The 19,920-nt window shown below is 40.6% G+C and overlaps 1 protein-coding gene across 1 annotated transcript; it reads left to right on the forward strand.

The window, feature by feature from the left end:
• Nucleotides 1–716: 716 nt before the first annotated feature.
• On the forward strand, nt 717–19,315 carry LOC123723819 (beta-lactamase-like protein 1). Its single transcript, XM_045691731.2, has 8 exons — nt 717–933; nt 3,726–3,827; nt 5,907–6,057; nt 7,295–7,401; nt 8,285–8,442; nt 14,720–14,967; nt 15,660–15,765; nt 17,591–19,315. Exons 2-8 carry the CDS (start codon nt 3,765–3,767, stop codon nt 18,567–18,569), a joined length of 1,812 nt encoding a protein of 603 aa, XP_045547687.2. The 5' UTR covers nt 717–933; nt 3,726–3,764; the 3' UTR covers nt 18,570–19,315.
• The last annotated feature ends 605 nt before the right edge of the window (nt 19,316–19,920 follow it).

Genomic DNA, 19,920 nt, shown 5'->3' on the forward strand with positions numbered 1-19,920 from the left:
TTAAAAGATGTTCAATAAGTCAGAGGTTGTCATGGGAAGAGTTTCTGATTTCAGAACATGCAGTTCCATGTTTGTTCTGATGTGTTGTCTGTTATCTGACATCATCACCACTGATTAACATGCATTTGACCTGCAAACAGATGCCTCTATTTTTCTTATCCAACTGAAAATCATAGCAACAGGGATAAATAAGTCAGACCTTGCATATAACCAAAAAAGAAACATAATCGGTCTGTTCTAGTTTCTGAATGGCATGATTACCTACTGTGTGCTTGTTTGTTGTGAATAACACTAATCCAGTCCACATACATTTGAGTCAAGGAGTATACTGCTTTTTGCATATTCAGTCTTGCTTAATTTACAGGTCTAATCAATGGGGGAAATTATAATATCCTTTTTTCCTATCAACAGATTACATTACAGTGACACAGTAACACCTGTAACTCACTGGATTCAATGACCATACAATCTTCTCTAATGACTGGCATGAACTCTCCAGGTACTGTGAAATAATATCCATCCCTTTTAGTTGCCCAGAGTGGCCCTTTATTGGGTGGACTTTTAATCCATCGCAAAACTCACACTTAGAAACATATTTTCTTATTGACATAGACAGACACATACCAACACACCAACAAACCCACAACACATACAGCACACAATCACTCACACACTAACTCTACCACAAATTATCCTACTGCAGGGGCACCCATTTTCCCAGCCTGGCAGATGTCACTGATGGCTGTGGCAGTTAATCCAAGATCCTGGGTCCTGAGTTTGATACAAGCAGGATTTAGCTATGGCCATGATACCAACATTTGTCAGGATGCTGCAGTGATCTTCCAAACACACACAGAGACAACAGCACAGGAATACTGTACATTTCTGTTCTGGTAAAAGAGGGTAAAGACCTACCCAGAATCCAGATTTGTGGTAAGTTCATGCAGAATTGATGGGTTTGGATGTTTTATGGACATGAATAAATACTTTATCTAAGGTTGTTGGTGTCTTACAACAAGAAAGGTTTGTTGCCGTAATGTTTGTCAGGAAAAAAGGTCTGTATGGTTATATTTCATAATCTAGAAAAATATATTATATTTTTTATATAAATTGTGTTCATTTATTGGATGTAGTAGATGGATATTTATTCAATGCATATCATATTATGTTTGATACATGTGTACATGATGATAAACAGTACATGATGTAGACTTTGAAAATGTGTTTTTATCTAAAAAACAAAAACACTGTCTTCAGTGTTTAAAAAAATGTACACTATACAGAGAACATTTCAGTCAGTGCAGCAGTTGGAGGTTTATTTACATTTACATTTTAGTAATTTAGCCGATGCTCTTATAATTCAAAGGAGCATGTGGTTATTATTCACATAGTATATTTTTGCTATATGTTTTGATAATCAGTATACTGTCTTGAACATTTAGGTTGGATAATGTGAAAGTGCACACAGACATGAATAGATTTAGATTAAAATGCAAATTAAAGTTAATCAGATAGCCAGTCTGAATAAAACATTGTACATTTAGCATGCTGGTGTACTCATGTTTGCCAAATGAGGAGTGAACATTTCAAGGCATTTATTATAGATTGTCAAAGACATTTTGCCAGGAGAAAATGTAAATCCAACTAAACAAAGATTGAAACTATGTGAGTTGATTAATAATTATACAATAATAAAAAAAAACATGTTTCTAGAAAGTAGAACACCTACTTTTGCCATCACAAATCAGTAAACTTACAGAAGCATGTCTTGTCAGCGACTCAGTGATTGATGGTTAATAAGACATCACTAAAGCATGAATTCATAGTTTCATAGAATTAATTTAATAGTGGGTACATTACTTTATTAATAATGTTTAATGGCATGGACCTCTATCAAAACACTTTGTAGCTAGAAAGAAAATGCATTCCTTTGTAATCATCCCATCACATGGCTTCTGCATGTGCTCCTTAATGGGCTATTCTTCTCAACAGCATGAATAGGATTATGTGAGATGCTGTGCACATGCCCTGTTCATCATATTTCCTTGTAGGAATAGACCTAAGCCTTTCAGTGAGCAGCGCTCTACTTACTTATATTCAATTGGAATGCAAAGCATGATCTGTGAATGACGTCAGTTAAACAAATAACAGTATCTGAAGTGTTACTTTTAAATCTGAACTTTTGTTCAAATTGTTGAACCCGTTATGTTGTCGATGTTACATCAATATGACATCATATACTGTAACTTGGCTGCTGCCAATCCTGCTTGCACGGTAATTGCGTAAACATTATGTATAACTAAATTATTATAGAGGGGCTCACCAAGACTAAATGATTCCTTTGGATATGAGCTTAGAGGCTCAAGTAGAACATCTGTGAGATAAATTATTGAACACCTTAAAACTACAGACTAAAACACACTGGAGAGGAATACATTTCAAGCAATGCCTGGACAGTATAAGTAGTTAAACCAATATCGGCCATCAACAGGATTTCATGCTGAATTGGAGACAAGTCAATATGCAAAAGGTTTCAACTGTTCAGTGCAGTAGGCTATATGTTTTATTGGCAAGCACAAGATGTACCAAAAGCCCTTTCTTTGCGCATGTAACCTAATCTATTCCAATGTGAATCATCCCATCCCAGCCTGTTGATACTGTATGTGTGTGTTGATATATGAGACAAGCAAGAAGTTACCTTGCCGTTGTACCCTTTTTTGTATATGCTTCATGAACAGGTTCACCTGAAGTGTCATTTTGCTGCCTATCGTTTACAGGATTCAACAAATATTAAAGTACAAAATGTTGCAAGCTTGTTTTGCAACTAATTTAGAAACTCAAACAAACTGTCCATATCCAGTGCTGGAAAACATAGTTTTGTCTCACACACATGACAATAATACCCAATCACCCAATACATGAAGATGTATTATGTAATATGACTCATACCTCAGAGTCATAATGTTGTTGAATTATATGCCTTGGTTTGGTGAGTCCCGAGATCCACTTAAAAATATTAGCTTGAAAATTATGGTGCATCTGGTTAGCACTCAAGCATGTAATTTACCAGTTTTACCTCAGATAAATGTTTTCAATGGCTTCATTAAGAAGACAATCCAAGGCCATAAGAGGAAATTAATGAAAGAAGGGTTGACCTATGGCACCATCATGAAACCTGTGAATTGCATCACTAACAACAGGGGTGTTTATCAACAGTATGTTAGCACCTGGGAGCTGTTCTATGCCGAGACATAAGTTCAGTTCTTTCAGTAAGCTTGGCAGCTTGGAGCAATGTCTGGAGTGACTTTGTCAGCTACAGTATAATTCTAATATTCTCATGGCAGACTGCACATATGCACTCTTCACACTTTCAGAAACAAAGAGGAAGTCTAGATGAGATGTCTTCAGAGGGGTTGGGTAAAAGGCGGAAGACACATTTCAGTTGAATGCATTCAGTTGTACAACTGAGTAGGTATCCCCCTTTCCCTTTCCCTTTCAATGTTCACTTTGATAAGGCCTGCCTTACTATATTTTTTGATGTGTTTATCTATTTTTTTGCATATTTAATCTGCTCTGTTTTCCAATGTTTTTTTTATTGGATGTCTTGAATGATTTATAAAAGTTATCCTCTAAATGTCTTGCCATACACCTACGTTAATGTACTGTACATCCATCATACAGGTGATATAGTGATGTCTTTACTTTATATCTCTCCTTCATAAAAGATCCTGTAGACATCCTTTCATGTTTCTTGCACATGAGTAATGGGGAAGACAGGCAGTAAAGTCCTGAGAGAGATGTCTATGGATGGAGTTCAGCCTCAGCAGGTAATGGCTTATACACAACATTACACACACTCACACATACTTACACTGACATCACTACACACATACTACATACGCCCACACACACACAAAACACGCACACATGCATACTGATGCCACACGCACACGCGCACACGCACACTTTCACACTCACCACATACTGTACTCTACTGCTGCTGTCTTTTATCTATTCTGTTGCCAAGTCACTTAACCCCTACCTACAGTATATGTACATAGCTACTTCAATTGCCTCATACCACTGCACATCGACTCGGTACTGGTACTCCCTGTAAATAGACATGTTTTTTTTACTCGTTATTGTTATTCATTATTCACTCTGTATTATTATTTTTTTTTTTACATCTTTATCTTTAACTGTGCGTTGTTGGAAAGGGACCTGTACGTCTCACTGTTGTTTATGAAGCACGTGACAAATACAATTTGATTTGACTTCCTTAATGGGAGACTGCAAGTCATGTGTGTGTATGCGCTGGAGCTTATCTGATTCTGCGTCGCTTACTCACCACAACTCTGTCCAAATGGGACAGCTGCTTGTTCCACAGCCATCAGCTGGTTATGCAACCAGGATCAACTCCAGCTTACTTTAACATGTTCTTTCTCTCTGTAGCATTAGTCCTATGTATATCAGAATACATTACTGGGCCTCCAATAGTTCACAGCCTTCCACAGCTAAGAGAACAGGCATAATCTAGCTGAATGTAGAAATATAGAATGATTCACTTCAAATGTGATGAAACTTAAGTCCCCTCTATGAAAGAAGTGGTAATCGCTGAGGAAGACACATTTTTGATGTCGGGTATTATATAAGTTCTACCTTTTACTAAACCTTGAGAAATGCTTGAAATCTTTGATTTCTGCTTACTCTCTTAGGAAAGCTCATTCCCTGTTTGATCAAATCAAATCAAAACAATGATATATTTAATTAAAACATCCAGTCCGTTTAAACATTAAAGGAAAGGTTAAACGAATGAAAATACACTTAAATAGATACAACCAGGTAAACATGAATTCCTAATTGATTACAAGCACATTCATTATTTTATTGATTATTGAGCTAAGTCTAATGCAAACACAAAGTCCATTCATTTTCCACCTGTCTCCCCCCAGCAGGCTCAGGCCCACAATTGGCCCACTGACACCTGATACAATAATCTTAGGCCTGAGCCACATGAAGAGATCAATTAATCAATTAATGAATCATAGCCATGGAACACACACTTTATGCAAAGTTGTACTTTAAAGGATGCAGCCCATGTGTACGGTGTGTGTGTTGCGTGACTGTTAGCTATGGGAAAGAGCGAGATAATTGTATTCCTTCCTAGGCTGTCTCAGGCAGTGTCCTCTGTTAACATATTAGTCCACTGGAGCGCTCTAACTTTGTGTGCCCATGTGATTTTCCTTGTCAACTCATGTTTCCGCTAAAGGTGCCTCATAAGGCCAACATGCCCTCCTCCTGTAAGGGTTGAGTAGACGCCATGTTTTTCAGAAGGGACTACTTGGTAGGTCCCAAAAGTGGTGCAAACGGGACTGAAGTGAACTGATTTGTGGGGGATTAGAGATTAAGATTTCCCCTCCCGCTGAGATGGGCTTTAGTGGAGTAAATCTGTGGATTATGATGTCAGAGGCCCGTGGTTGTCGGAGAGGAAATGTTATTGTCAGAGGAGTGCTGATGGCCAGGATTATGGAATGGTCAGTGAGGAGATATAGGAATGGGAAGCCATGTCTGTGCCATACCCCTGTACAGTAAAACCTTCAGGGAAGAACATCAACCACTATTGGAATTTGGGAGTTGTCTCCACGATGCTGAGTGCATTGTTCAGATGCTGATTCAGTGAGAGAAAGATAGTTTTATTATATTTTGCTTGCCTTTTAAAGCATCAAGTGGTAAGTAGTCTTGGTTGTGATTGCTATCTAAATTGTGTATGTAAATTAGCAAGTTAGCTCACAAATGTTATGAAAGTACATTTGCTATATTATCAAACTCTTTGTTTCTCAGCATCTCTTAGCATTCTAAAGGCCCATCCCTAACCGTGCTCGTGCGCGTGTGTGTGTGGGTTTTAGCTTTCCCCGGCTGCTGCTATAGAGGGGCTCACCAAGACCAAGAAGATGAAGGTGAAGTGGACTCAGCTGGGCATGGTGTTCTTCCTGTTGCTCTCTCTGGTCATGACAGGATGCTTCCTCTGGCAGTACCAGATCCCAAAGTTACTGCCAAGTAAGGCTCACTCCCTGCATTCAACCTTGTTCAAGAAAACATAGAACCAAACTAAAAACAATGGCAGGACATGAAGAAATTCAACATATTATACAGTGAACAGCGTTGATTCACTCTAAACACTTCAGCCTGTCAATCTCTTGTGGCTTTGTTACACTGTATCTGAGGTAAATGGGTTAAGATTAATCAGAGATTATAATTATACCAGTAGCTCCTGCTTCCCCTGCATTAACGTTGATTCATACAATAGGAGATTTTGCACACAAAGAAACCTGTAGAAATCAAGAAGGAAGTCCATTGTTTCAGGGAAAAAAGTTCCAACACACATGGCAGTTCTTGCTTCAGAATTGATTTATTTGCCTGGGACCCATATGAGGCTAACCACTAGGCAAAAACTGGTTGAATCAACTTTGTTTCCACGTAATTTCAACCCCAAAAACCAATGTGATGACGTTGAGTCAACGTGAAAAACCCATTATACTTGCAAAAGTCATCATTGTGAGGGCATTTAGTATTTTTTTCACCAAACTTTGAACCTAAATTCAATGACATGGTGAAATGTTTTGCTGATTTCACAATGAATTCACAATAGTTGACAACTCAACCAAATGTAAATCAAAACTAGACGTTGAACTAACGTCTGTGTCCAGTGTCGGAGGTGTGATCTTAAATCCAATTTGCTGTTTTCTGTGGGTGGTGAATAGATTAGAATGTTAAAGACAGACTGTGCTCATCGGGAACCAACCTACTGGAGTGCTGAAGGTGTGATCAGTCAGAGATGCTACTGTACTGCATTTTCCTCCTGTAACAATAGGGGTCCCATTAAGATGACACATCTGTACTTTATCCTTTATTTCTTCTTTGCTAAAAGTTTCTGTTGCAACCATTTGAGAAAGTAATATTTTGGGGACATATAAAATGTAATCAATGGTTCAAATTTAGCGGTCAGCTTTACTCCTAGGCTTTAGTTGCATTCTTTAACTGAAGGGCTGTTTCTTACACATGTATTATTTCAGTAGCACACCATGCCTTTATGATCTGGTACTGGATCAGAACATACTCTAGGCCTAGGGGGCCTGTTTACCATAGTAACTCTATGAACTATAAAGACTAGATCAAATCCTGTGTAGTTAGTTAAATGAAAGTCTTCGTTAACTGCTCATTCAAAATTCATAGTGTGTTCAGAATTAATCACCTTCGTGACACTTAATTTCCCCTTCTTCTGTCTCTCTGCCAGATGAGAGCATGGGAGGCAATGCCAAATCAGAACGGATGTGCCCACGCTTCCCTGAGCCTCTCCCCCTCGAGCACCCTATCCCTACTCTGAAAGAGGCACTGGAAAAGGTAAGAGCTCCCTTGGGCCATTCACAGACTATCCACATTATGCTCTTGTCCAACTAAGAACAGGGAACATGTGTTAGTGATGCTTGACAACAATTGCCTAGACATGAGGGGCTGTATTACCATGCAGAGCAATATAATTGATAAAGAAAGTGTCCTTTTGCATGAAGCCTCTGGCAACAGATGTGGACGTGACCAGTTCCTGGATTGATATTATTCAGACAGTGAAGGGCATTTGACAAACAGTCCTATCAGTCCTATCAGTCCCAGCACATCTCCATACAGATGTAGGATCTTAATTTGATCACCCAGTTGCAGGAGAACTTTCCTGCAATGCAGGACATTTTAAACTTGTAGTGTATTTGATGTTTAAAAAGGGTTTTAATTTCCACTTAGAAATTTCAGACTTGATTTTCCCCCCAAAAAAATTTTCAATCCCTACAAAAATGTCCATGAATTATAATCCACATAATAATTCACATTTCCTACTGCTGCAGGATTGTTTTCCTTCTGTAGCAAACTGTCTCAAATTGAGAATCTGTATAGCAGTCTGCTGTACAGCAGCAGTCTGTTATGGATGAGATTACATTTCCGTTGGACATTAACAATGTCCTCAGAATGATAAAAACACATTAGAACTCCTTATATCTTTTATACAGAACAGAAGATTGACCATGTCAAAACAGAGTATGTTCAGCATCTGCCAAACCTTGACATTGAAATCACTTCCATCACAACAAATCAGTAGGCAGTATTTTTGTCCAGAGTGCCTTCAAATCTTTTATACCCAACTTTTAACTTTTTAACTTCTTGTTTACTGAAACTACTGTAGAACTATGAATATTATTCGATATACAGTAAATACTGATATTATGTTCTCACTCAGGTGGACACACTGCTGCGCCAAATCATCAATCCTACTAGTCTTCCCTCTTTGTCGGCCATTGTGATTTTCAACAACACCGTTCTGTGGACTGGTAACTTTGGCAAGAGGAACAGAAGTGACCCACTCTCAGCTCCTCCCAATGAGTACACCATATACAGGCGAGCAGCATAGATCTCAGGGCTTTTTGGGCCCTAAAGGGGGATGACAAAGCCAGGTCTGTTTATGACCCAAATCACCACATGTTTAAGACTCCTACAAAGTTGAAGCTTGTGGTGTTGGCATGATGGTCATTAATGATAAGCACCCTTAGCCCTTTCTTATACATTTCTTAATTCAGGGGCATGCGTGTAGTTCTGTTGTCCATATGTATGACGTACTACAGTACGTGCTCAGAGTATGTGAATGTCCTATCCGTCGAAGCTGCCTTACTGCTCTTAAAAAAGGCATACATGTAACATGTCAATCAGCCTCTGACACAGTTAGCCACTACACCACTATGGAGCCTTTTAGCACCATGGGCCCTGTAGTTGTGGGTATTCTCGCTTCAGAGTACAGCTGTCATTACTGACCAACAGAAGTCCACATTCGCTGATGCTCAACTTCCAGTTATGTGTATTTTGCTAACTCGAACCATATGTGGTAGACAAATAATGCAGTCTTTTCAGTCGTTTGTGTGGTATTGTACAGGCATGTGCAGGGATTTTTATGTAACTGCACCAATCATTCTATTCTCTTGCTGATAGAGATACTGTCATAGCGTTTATTGTTGAAACACCTACAATCCGAGTGGAAGTGACATTCAGGGGAAGTAACATTAAGAGGAAGAGGGAAAATAACATTGGGAGGAGGAGGGAAAATAACATTGGGAGGAGGAGGGAAAATAACATTGGGAGGAGGAGGGAAAATACCATTGGGAGGAGGAGGGAAAATAACATTGGGAGGAGGAGGGAAAATAACATTGGGAGGAGGAGGGAAAATACCATTGGGAGGAGGAGGGAAAATACCATTGGGAGGAAGAGGGAAAATAACATTGGGAGGAGGAGGGAAAATACCATTGGGAGGAGGAGGGAAAATAACATTGGGAGGAGGAGGGAAAATAACATTGGGAGGAGGAGGGAAAATACCATTGGGAGGAGGAGGGAAAATACCATTGGGAGGAGGAGGGAAAATAACATTGGGAGGAGGAGGGAAAATACCATTGGGAGGAAGAGGGAAAATAACATTGGGAGGAGGAGGGAAAATAACATTGGGAGGAGGAGGGAAAATACCATTGGGAGGAAGAGGGAAAATAACATTGGGAGGAGGAGGGAAAATAACATTGGGAGGAAGAGGGAAAATAACATTGGGAGGAAGAGGGAAAATAACATTGCTGTGTATCAAAGAAAAGGTACAATATCTCACCCTGGTTACACTCATACAATACCGTTCAAAAGTTTGGGGTCACTTAGAAATCCCCTTGTTTTTTAAATATTTTTTTTATTTTTATATCCATTAAAATATCAAATTGATCAGAAATACAGTGTAGACATTGATAATGTTGTAAATGACTATTGTAGCTGGAAACGGCAGATTATTTATGGATTATCTACATTGTGTTAGATAATCCAAGTTGATCATTTTAAAAGGCTAATTGATTATTAGAAAACCCTTTTGCAATTATGTTAGCACAGCTGAAAATGGTTGTTCTGATTAAAGAAGCAATACAACTGGCCTTCTTTAGACTAGTTGAGTATCTGGAGCATCAGCATTTGTGGGTTCGATTACAGGCTCAAAATCTATTCTTGTTCTGAGAAATGAAGGTAATCCATGCGAGAAATTGCCAAGAAACTGAAGATCTCGTACAACGCTGTGTACTATTCCCTTCACAGAACAGCACAAACTGGCTCTAACCAGAATAGAAAGAGGAGTGGGAGGCCTCGGTGCACAACTGAGCAAGAGGACAAGTACATTAGAGAGTCTAGTTGCTCGCCCTTTCTAGGGAGTTTTTCCTAGCCACCGTGCTTCTACACCTGCACTGCTTGCTGTTTGGGGTTTTAGGCTGGGTTTCTGTACAGCACTTTGAGATATCAGCTGATGTAAGAAGGGCTATATAAATACATTTGATTTGATTTCGTTTGAGAAACAGATGCCTCACAAATCCTCAACAGCTTCATTAAATAGTACCCGCAAAACACCAGTCTCAAGGTCAACAGTAAAGATGCAACTCTGGGATGCTGGCCTTCTAGCCAGAGTTCCTCTGTCAAGTGTCTGTGTTCTTTTGCCCATCTTAATATTTTCTTTTTATTGGCCAGTCTGAGATATGGCTTTTTCTTTGCAACTCTGCCTAGAAGGCCAGCATCCCGGAGTCGCCTCTTCACTGTTGATGTTGAGACTGGTGTTTTGTGGGTACTATTTAATGAAGCTGCTAGTTGAGGACTTGTGAGGTGTCTGTTTCTCAAACTAGACACTCAAATGTACTTGTCCTCTTGCTCAGTTGTAAAACTTGGCAGTAAGACAATACCCCCAAGCACACATCAAATTCCACAAAGGAATGGTTACATTTTGCAATGGCCACAGATGAAGGATATCAAAGATTTTCAAAGTTTCTGTATGGAGGAATGGTCTAAAATCCCTCCCAAAGTGTTCTCCAGTCTCATAAAACATTTTAGAAAAAGGCCCAGTGCCGTTATTCTCACAAGGGAAGGGTGCCGGAGTATTGAAACCAGGGGTACCAATAATGTTGACCCCTATCTTGTTGAGAAAAACTAGTTCTCTGAGCAACTAAACTAGTTCTCTGAGCAATTGTATTTGTATAAAATAATATAATTTCCTCCATTTATATACATATTTTATTTAACAGTATTATATTACTTAATTTATACAGTCTTTTTTGCTAATCTTATCAAGGCTGCCAATAATTTTGGTCATGACTGTATCATGAGGCGGCAGAGTCTGAGAATGATAGTGGATGATTTTGCCACTCTTATTTGCCATCTCTTCAATCTAAGCTTACAAAAAAGTGTGTGTCCTCAGGCCTTGAGGGAAGCAAAAGTCATTCTGATACCCAAGAATAGTAAAGCACCCTTACTGGCTCAAATATCCGACCAATCAACCTGTTACCAACCCTTAGTAAACTTTTGGGAAAAAATGTGTTTGACCAGATGCAATGCTATTTTACAGTAAATAAATTAACAGACTTTCAGGGAAGGGCATTCAACCTGCACGGCACTTGCACAAATGACTGATGATTGGCTGAGAGAAATTGATAATAAAAAGATTGTGGGAGCTGCATTGTTAGACTTCATTGCAGCTTTTGACATTATCGATCATGGATAAACGTATGTTATGGCTTTACACCCCCTTCTATATTGTGGATTGAGAGTTACCTGCCTAACATAACACAGAGGGTGTTCTTCAATGGTAGCCTCTCCAACATAATCTAGGTAGAATCAGGCATTCCCCAGGACAGCTGTCTTATGTTTTTCAATCTTTAATAATGACCTGTGTCACGTTGGTATGAAGGGTCGGGAGGCAGGTGCAGGAATGCGTAATCGATTTTTTTATTATACACCAAATTACAAACATAAGTAAATTGCCTTTGAATTCGTCCCAGTGTAAAGGCACAGGGACGAAGACCGAACAAACACTATACAAAACACAGGGTTGAAACCCAAACAAAAGAGCGAGGAGTACCTCGAATAAATAACACAAGCGCACAATGATTAACACACGGGACGAGACCCGTAATCATCTGCGCAATACACAATGGCACGAAAGCCCAAAACACACAGCACAGGTACTCACACGCACCAACAGACATAGTAACAATAATCGACAGGACAATGGTAAACCAAGGACACACTTATACAATTACTGATCACTGGGAATAGGGCCAGGTGTGCGTGATGAAAGTTCTGGAGGGATCATGACAACCTGCCACTGGCTCTGAGTAAAGTCTGTGTGTCTATGTATGCGGATTACTCAACACTATACACGTCAGATACCACAGCAAGTGAAATCACTACAACACTTAACAAAGAGCTGCAGTCAGTTTCAGAATGAGTGCCAAGAAATAAGTTAGTCCTAAATATTTCAGAAACTAAAAGAATTGTACAGTATTTGGGACAAATCATTCACTAAACCCTAAACCTCAACTAAATCGTGTAATTAATAATGTGGAAATTGAGCAAGTTGAGGAGACTAAACTGCTTGGGGTAACCCTGGATTGTAAACTGTTATGGTCAAAACATATTGATACACCAGTAACTAAGATGGGGAGAGGTCTGTCCATAATAAAGTGTTGCTCTGCCTTCTTAACAACGCTATCAACAAGCCAGGTCCTACAGGCCCTAGTTTTGTCGCACCTGGACTATTACCCAGTCATGTGGTCAGGTGCCACGAAGAGGGGCTTGGGAAAATTACAACTGTCCCAGAACATGGCAGCACGGCTGGACCTTAAATGTACACGTAGAGCTAACATTAATAATATGCATTTCAGTCTATCATGGTTCAAAGTAAAGGAGAGATTGACTTCATCACTACTTGTTTTTGTAAGAAATATTGACATGTTGAACGCACCAAGTTGTCTGTTTAAACTACTAGCACACAGCTCGGACACCCATGCATACCCCACAAGACATGCCACCAGAGGTCTCTTCACAGTCCCCAAGTCCAGAACAGACTATGGGAGGCATACAGTACTACATAGAGCCATGGCTACATGGAACTCTATTCCACATCAAGTAACTCACACAAGCAGTAAAATCAGACAAAAAGACACCTTATGGAACAGTGAGGACTGTGGTCACACACACAGGTACAAACGCACAAATATACATAACATACACACTACACACAAGTACAACTGGAGTATGTGTTGTAGTGGCTGGAGGGCACACACTTAATGTATTGTGACATCTGTTGTAAAATGTATTTTGATGTTAAAATGTTTATTATAATATATATTACTGCCTTAATTTTTGCTGGACCCCAGGAAGAGTAGCTGTTGCCTTGGGAGCAGCTAATGCTGATCCATAATAAATACAAATACAAAGATATGACAAATGTTTGACATAATAATTCATATTTCTTATTGCTTGCATCCTCTATTCACAAATCAAAGCTGAGAAGTCTGCTTCCTGATGGAGTCCTGTGATTTAGGGGGTATACACTATCTTTATAAATCTATGGAGGGTTGGAGGTGTTGCTATGGAATACTAATAAGAGTGAAGGCCCCACTTACGGCCCTGCTACATTACAGCCATCGGGCATCTGGCGTTGCCGTCACACATCAGCTGTTCATTTGAAATCATTGAAAGCTGTTACTGTATACTGCGTATGTTGCGCTCTCGTTGCGTCACTTCCAAAGCAGCGTTAAAGCCCAAGTATCGCAGAGGTTATATTTTTTACGGCTGAGGAGTGCATTCATTCTATCTTGTGAATTGAAATATAGAGAAATAAAATTCATTTTGGTTGCATGTGGCCTCCACTAGACACCACTGGCTATTTTACTAAGATTTATGAAGTCAAGAAGCTACTAGCTAGCAGAAAGTCTAGCTAGCTACATTGACTTTATTCACAATGTAAACAAAAGCAACATGTAAATAGAGGATCACCCACTAGCAACATTTTAAGAGTGCTTGCGAAAAACTGGACCAAAGCTATTGTACTCACACACAATTGATGAATATGGTACAGTACAGTAGGTAAAAACAGAATAAAGATGCTCTTCCCCTTTTCTCCTCCGCTCTCAAAACAATGCACTCTGGCATTGCTTTGCTACTGGCAAAGCAACGCAACGCTTATAGTGGACTTGAAGTGTTATGTGAACACTGCTGTAATTTTTCTGATTTGTGGTATGTTGCCATTTCAGCAATGAGTTTGAGCCTGAAATTGTCTTGAAAATGTGCCGCCGGGATTCAATCAGAACAGTGTTGTTGACAAGCCCATTGCACAATCTACAATTCAAAGGCAATTTACTGATGTTTGTGGAGATCATATTCACGGTAAACTGTGTGTATATCGGTTCAAGGGTAAATTACTTGTAAAAGTCGAGTGCAGTGCTATTGCCAGCCATGCACATTTTGATTGAATACTGATCAATGTCTTTAACTATGTATGAGTCATTCGTCATTATGTTTTCATCTGTCTTGAGTGTTGTCAGCACGGGCCTTAAATAGATATATAGCATGTCAATGTCTGGGGTGTGAGGCAGAAATGTCTGGGCTATGAGGCAGAGAAAACGTTGTGAGGTCAAAAGCCTCAGTGTAGAAAGGTTTGGAGAGTGCATGTGAAAATGAAAGGATGTTAGGGTAAGTACATCCTCTGAAAGGAAGAATAGTACTCTAATCATTAGTGTGTGCTTGTCTTACTGTTTGTTGAAATGATTTAAAAAAAAGTTTTGGCCAGAAATCAGGGTGATACAGTAGTAGTCAATTCCTGTTTGATGCCCTACAGGATTGCCAGCCTTTCCAAGATCTTCCCAACGCTGATGCTGTACAGGCTGTGGGACGATGGGAAGATAACCTCTCTGGATGACCCTCTGGAGAAATATGTGGATAACTTCACCATTAAAAACCCTCTGGGCAAGTCACGGGACTCTGAGCTCAAGTATGTGACAGACGGCCTGATCTTCCTGGATAGTGGAGAGGTTCAGATCCGCTCCTCCTCTGTCACTCTGCGCAGGATGGCTAGCCAGCTCTCAGGTAAGATACAAACCTCATACCCCTCCCCTCCCTCCTGGGATTGGAACTAATGTCATGCCAACCCATTAAAAGACTATCAGCTGGAACCAGTTATGTGCCTAATGTACTCAGCTACAATGTTTAAAAGTATCATGTTATTATGAGCAAAATAGACATTTTAATGTGATGTTCATGGTCCTATTTATTGATTAAATTCAAATGCCACAATACCGCAAACTCTGTCACCTCTAAGCAGGTTGCTGAATTGCCTTCTGAGGTGGTAAACACCTCTGATGTAACAGAAATGGTTTAGATTATCACTGCATCTGCTTATCATCAGAAATAGATCATGTGAAGGGCTAAGGGACAATGAGTCACACTCATTGATGGGCGACACTGAATTGAAAAAAAACCTACAATACCTTGCTTTCAAACAGGTTTGATTTGATTATGTCAATATGAGGTTCACACTTTGATCATTGAGGCATGAAAGTTGAACTCAATAATTCATAGAGGACAGTATTAAATGTTTTAGACCAGACATTGACACTGATTTCTGAGCTGTACATTTAATTAAACGATCAAAGACACTCCAAACAGATGACATGTTAGAATAACAGTTGAGGACCCTGTTTCGGTTCAAATGAATTGCAATTGGCTTGAGCTTCATTTGTCATAGTAGCTAAATTAATGCATTTTATTTTCACATGCAGGTCTACCCAGAAGACTAAGAGCCACTAACCTGCTGTGGAAGGGGAAAACACAGGCTGCAGTGAATCTGCTGCAAGATGATGTCCTTGTTGCAGACCCTGGCACCAAGTAAGGCCTTAGTCATTCCCATCATTCCCAGCATTTTAATCATTCAAATGTTGTGTGTGTCCTTGTGCCATTTAAAACTCACTCGATATTTGCCTTTTGTAATATAATGGAACCTACAGTTGAAGTCGGAAGTTTACATACACCTTAGCCAAATACATTTAAACTCAGTTTTTCACAAATCCTGACATTTAATCCTAGTAAAAATTACCTGTCAGAATGTGAAATGTCAGAATAATAGTAGAGAGAATGATTTATTTCAGCTTTTATTTATTTCATCACATTTCCAGTGGGTCACAAGTTTACATGAACTCAATTAGTATTTGGTAGCATTGCCTTTAAATTGTTTTAAATTGGGTCAAACGCTTCAGGTAGCCTTCCACAAGCTTCCCACAATAAGTTAAGTGAATTTTGGCCCATTCCTCATGACAGAGCTGGTGTAACTGAGTCAGGTTTGTAGGCCTCCTTGCTTGCACATGCTTTTTCAGTTCTAACCACAAATTTTCTATAGGATTATAAGACCTTGACTTTGTTGTCGGTCCAACTCAGCCATCTCAGCCATTTTGCCACAACTTAGGAAGTATGCATGGGGTCATTGTCAATTTGGAAGACCCATTTGCAACCAAGCTTTAACTTCCTGACTGATGTCTTGAGATGTTGCTTCAATATATCCACATAATGGATCCTCATGATTCCATCTATTTTGTGAAGTGCACCAGTCTCTCCTATAGCAAAGCACCCCCATAACATGATGCTGCCACCCCCGTGCTTCACAGTTGGGATGGTGTTTTCTTTGGCTTGCAAGCCTCCCCCTTTTTCCTCCAAACATAACGATAGTCATTATGGCCAAACAGTTCTATTTTTGTTTCATCAGACCAAAGGACATTTCTCCAAAAAGTACGATCTTTGTCCCCATGTGCAGTTGCAAACCATAGTCTGGCTTTTTTATGGCGGTTTTGGAGCAGTGGCTTCTTCCTTGCTGAGTGGCCTTTCAGGTTATGTCGATATAGGACTCGTTTTACTGTGGATATAGACACTTTTGTATCCGTTTCCTCCAGCATCCTCACAAGGTCCTTTGCTGTTCTTCTGGGATTGATTTGCACTTTTCGCACCAAAGTACGTTCATCTCTAAGAGACAGAACGCGTCTCCTTCCTGAGCGGTATGGCGGCTGTGTGGTCCCATGGTGTTTATACTTGCGTACTATTGTTTGTACAGATGAACGTGGTACCTTCAGGTGTTTGAAATTGCTCCCAATGATGAACCAGACTTGTGGAGGTCTACAATTTGTTTTCTGAGGTCTTGGCTGATTTATTTTCATTTTCCAATGATGCCAAGCAAAGAGGCACTGAGTTTGAAGGTAGGCCTTCAAAAACATCCACAGGTACACCTCCAATTGACTCAAATTATGTCAATTAGCTTATCAGAAGCTTCTAAAGCCATAACATAATTTTATGGAATCTTCCAAGCTGTTTAAAGGCACAGTCAACTTAGTTAACTGCTGACCCACTGGAATTGTGATACAGTGAATTAGAAGTGAAATAATCTGTCTGTAAATAATTGTTGGAAAAATTGTCCTAACCGACTTGCCAAAACTATAGTTTGTTAAAAAGAAATTTGTGGAGTGGTTGAAAAATGAGTTTTAATGACTCCAACCTAAGTGTATGTAAACTTCCGACTTCAACTGTATTTGCTTCACTCATTTGGATGTAAATAGATGGCTCAGGTGTTTAATTACGTCACCCCTGTGGGCTGCATTGATGCTTAAGTCAATGCAGGGTCAATGCAGCAACACAGTGACTTCCCACTCTGCTGCTCTGTGTTTTGCAGATGCCACTACAGTAACCTAGCCTTCTCCTTACTGGCCCACGTTATGGCTGAGAAGGTGGTGGGCCTGGACTACCAGCGCTGGATCAATGATAACATCCTGGACCGGCTGGGGATGGAGGACACAGGCTTCGACATCACCCCAGGGATCCAAAGCCAGATGGCTGTGGGCGTCTACTCCAGTGGCCAGCCAGCACCGCTGTATGACCTGGGCTGGTACCGCCCCTCAGGCCAGATGTTCTCCACTGCCGCTGACCTTGCCAAGCTGGCCATGATGCTGCTGGGGGCCTACCACCGCAAGCTCCTGGAGCCCGACACCCTGAAGATCATGCTGACCCCGCTGTACCGCTGTGATAAGGACTACTTTGCCAACCGCACCGGCACGCCTTGGGAGGTGAATGAGCAGCTGGGCTACGAGGTGCTGCGTAAAGACGGAGACCTGGATGGCTACTCAGCCACCTTCTCACTGGTGCCCAGGCTCAAGCTGGGCCTGGTGGTGCTGATGGCTGGCACCAGACCTCAAAACCAGGAGGTGGTGGCCAAGGTTTACAGTCACATCATACCCGCAATGGAGAGGGTGTTCCGGGAGGCCAAAAAGATCCTCATCCCTCCCCCTAATCCAGACCCTTACATAGGCTTCTTCACTTACGGAAACATCACCTTCTATGAGATCAAAGCTGGGGTTGACGGTGTTCTGATCATGCAGCAGTTTGGTCCCCAGATTGAGGACCTGATCCCAGAGAGATATCGGACAATCAAGCTGAACTACCTGGTAGACAGGGTGTTCAGGGTGGTGTTTGAGAAGGAGTACCCCTGTGTTTTGCGGGTCAGCACCGCCTCAGTCTCCCTTGAGGCCCAAGATGGGCAGCTCTTTAACTTTTATGTGTTTGACAAGCGTGGTCTGTCCCCTGGCTTCGATGCACCAGGACTGAATACATACAATGTGATCCGGATAGCCCGTAGGCCGACTTTCTCAAACTAACTGAACTCATACAACGGAAAGGCACATGTACATGCTGGATGAAGGTCCTTTTTGGGTCTGTAGCCAATATTTAATAGGGATACTCTGAAATGAAAGAAAACATTGCTGTCAGACAGTGAGTAGACTGTATCATGATGAATTGCAAAAGAAGGCACACAGACAGAATGTTTTATTCCATTTACCCATTGACGTCAACGTTTTTGATTTCTGTGTCAAATAATGGCATTGTAAATATTCATCCTTTTTATACAGTTGATAACCTGACCTTAAACATACACTACATGACCAAAAGTATGTGGACACCTGCTTGTCGAAGATCTCATTCCAAAATCATGGGCTATAATATGGAGTTGGTTCCCTCTTTGCTACTATAACAGCCTCCACTCTTCTGAGAAGGCTTTCCAATAGATGTTGGAACATTGCTGCAGGGACTTGCTTTCATTCAGCCACAAGAGCATTAGTGAGGTTGAGCACTGATGTTTGGCAATTAGGCCTGGCTCACATTGGGCATTCCAATTCATCCCAAAGGCGTTCGATAAATTTGAGGTCAGGGCTCTGTGCAGGCCAGTCAAGTTCTTCCACACCGATCTCGAAATACCATTTCTGTACGGACCTTGCTTTGTGCACGGCGGCATTGGCATGCTGAAACAGGAAAGGACCTTCCTCAAAGTTATACAGTACCAGTCAGAAGTTTGGAGACACGTACTCACTCAAGGGTTTTTCTTTATTTTTACCATTTTCTACATTGTAGAATAATAGTGAAGACATCAAAACTATGATATAACACATATGGAATCATGTAGTAACCAAAACAGTGTTAAACAAATCAAAATATATTTTATATTTTAGATTCTTCAAAGTAGCCACCTTTTGCCTTGATGACAGCCTTGCACACTCTTGGCATTCTCTCAACCAGCTTCATGAGATAGTCACCTGGAATGCTTTCCCAACAGTCTTGAAGGAGTTCTCACATATGCTGAGCAGTTGTTGGCTGCTTTTCCTTTACTCTACGGTCCAACTCATCCCAAACCATCTCAATTAGGTTGAGGTTGGGTGATTGTGGAAGCCAGGTCATCTGATGCAGCGCTCATCACTCTCCTTCTTGATCAAATAGCCCTTACACAGCCTGGAGGTGTGTTTTGGATCATTGTCCTGTTGAAAAACAAATGATAGTCCCACTAAGCGTAAAGCAGATGGGATGGCGTATCGCTGCAGAATGCTGTGGTAGCCATGCTGGTTAAGTGTGCCTTGAATTCTAAATAAGTCATAGACAGTGTCACCAACAAAGCACCATCACACCTCCTCCTTCATGCTTCACGGTGGGAACCACACATGCAGAGATCATCCGTTC

The sequence above is a fragment of the Salmo salar genome, chromosome 12, assembly GCF_965601325.2.
Source record: "Salmo salar chromosome 12, fSalSal1, whole genome shotgun sequence".
Classification (NCBI taxonomy): domain Eukaryota; kingdom Metazoa; phylum Chordata; class Actinopteri; order Salmoniformes; family Salmonidae; genus Salmo; species Salmo salar.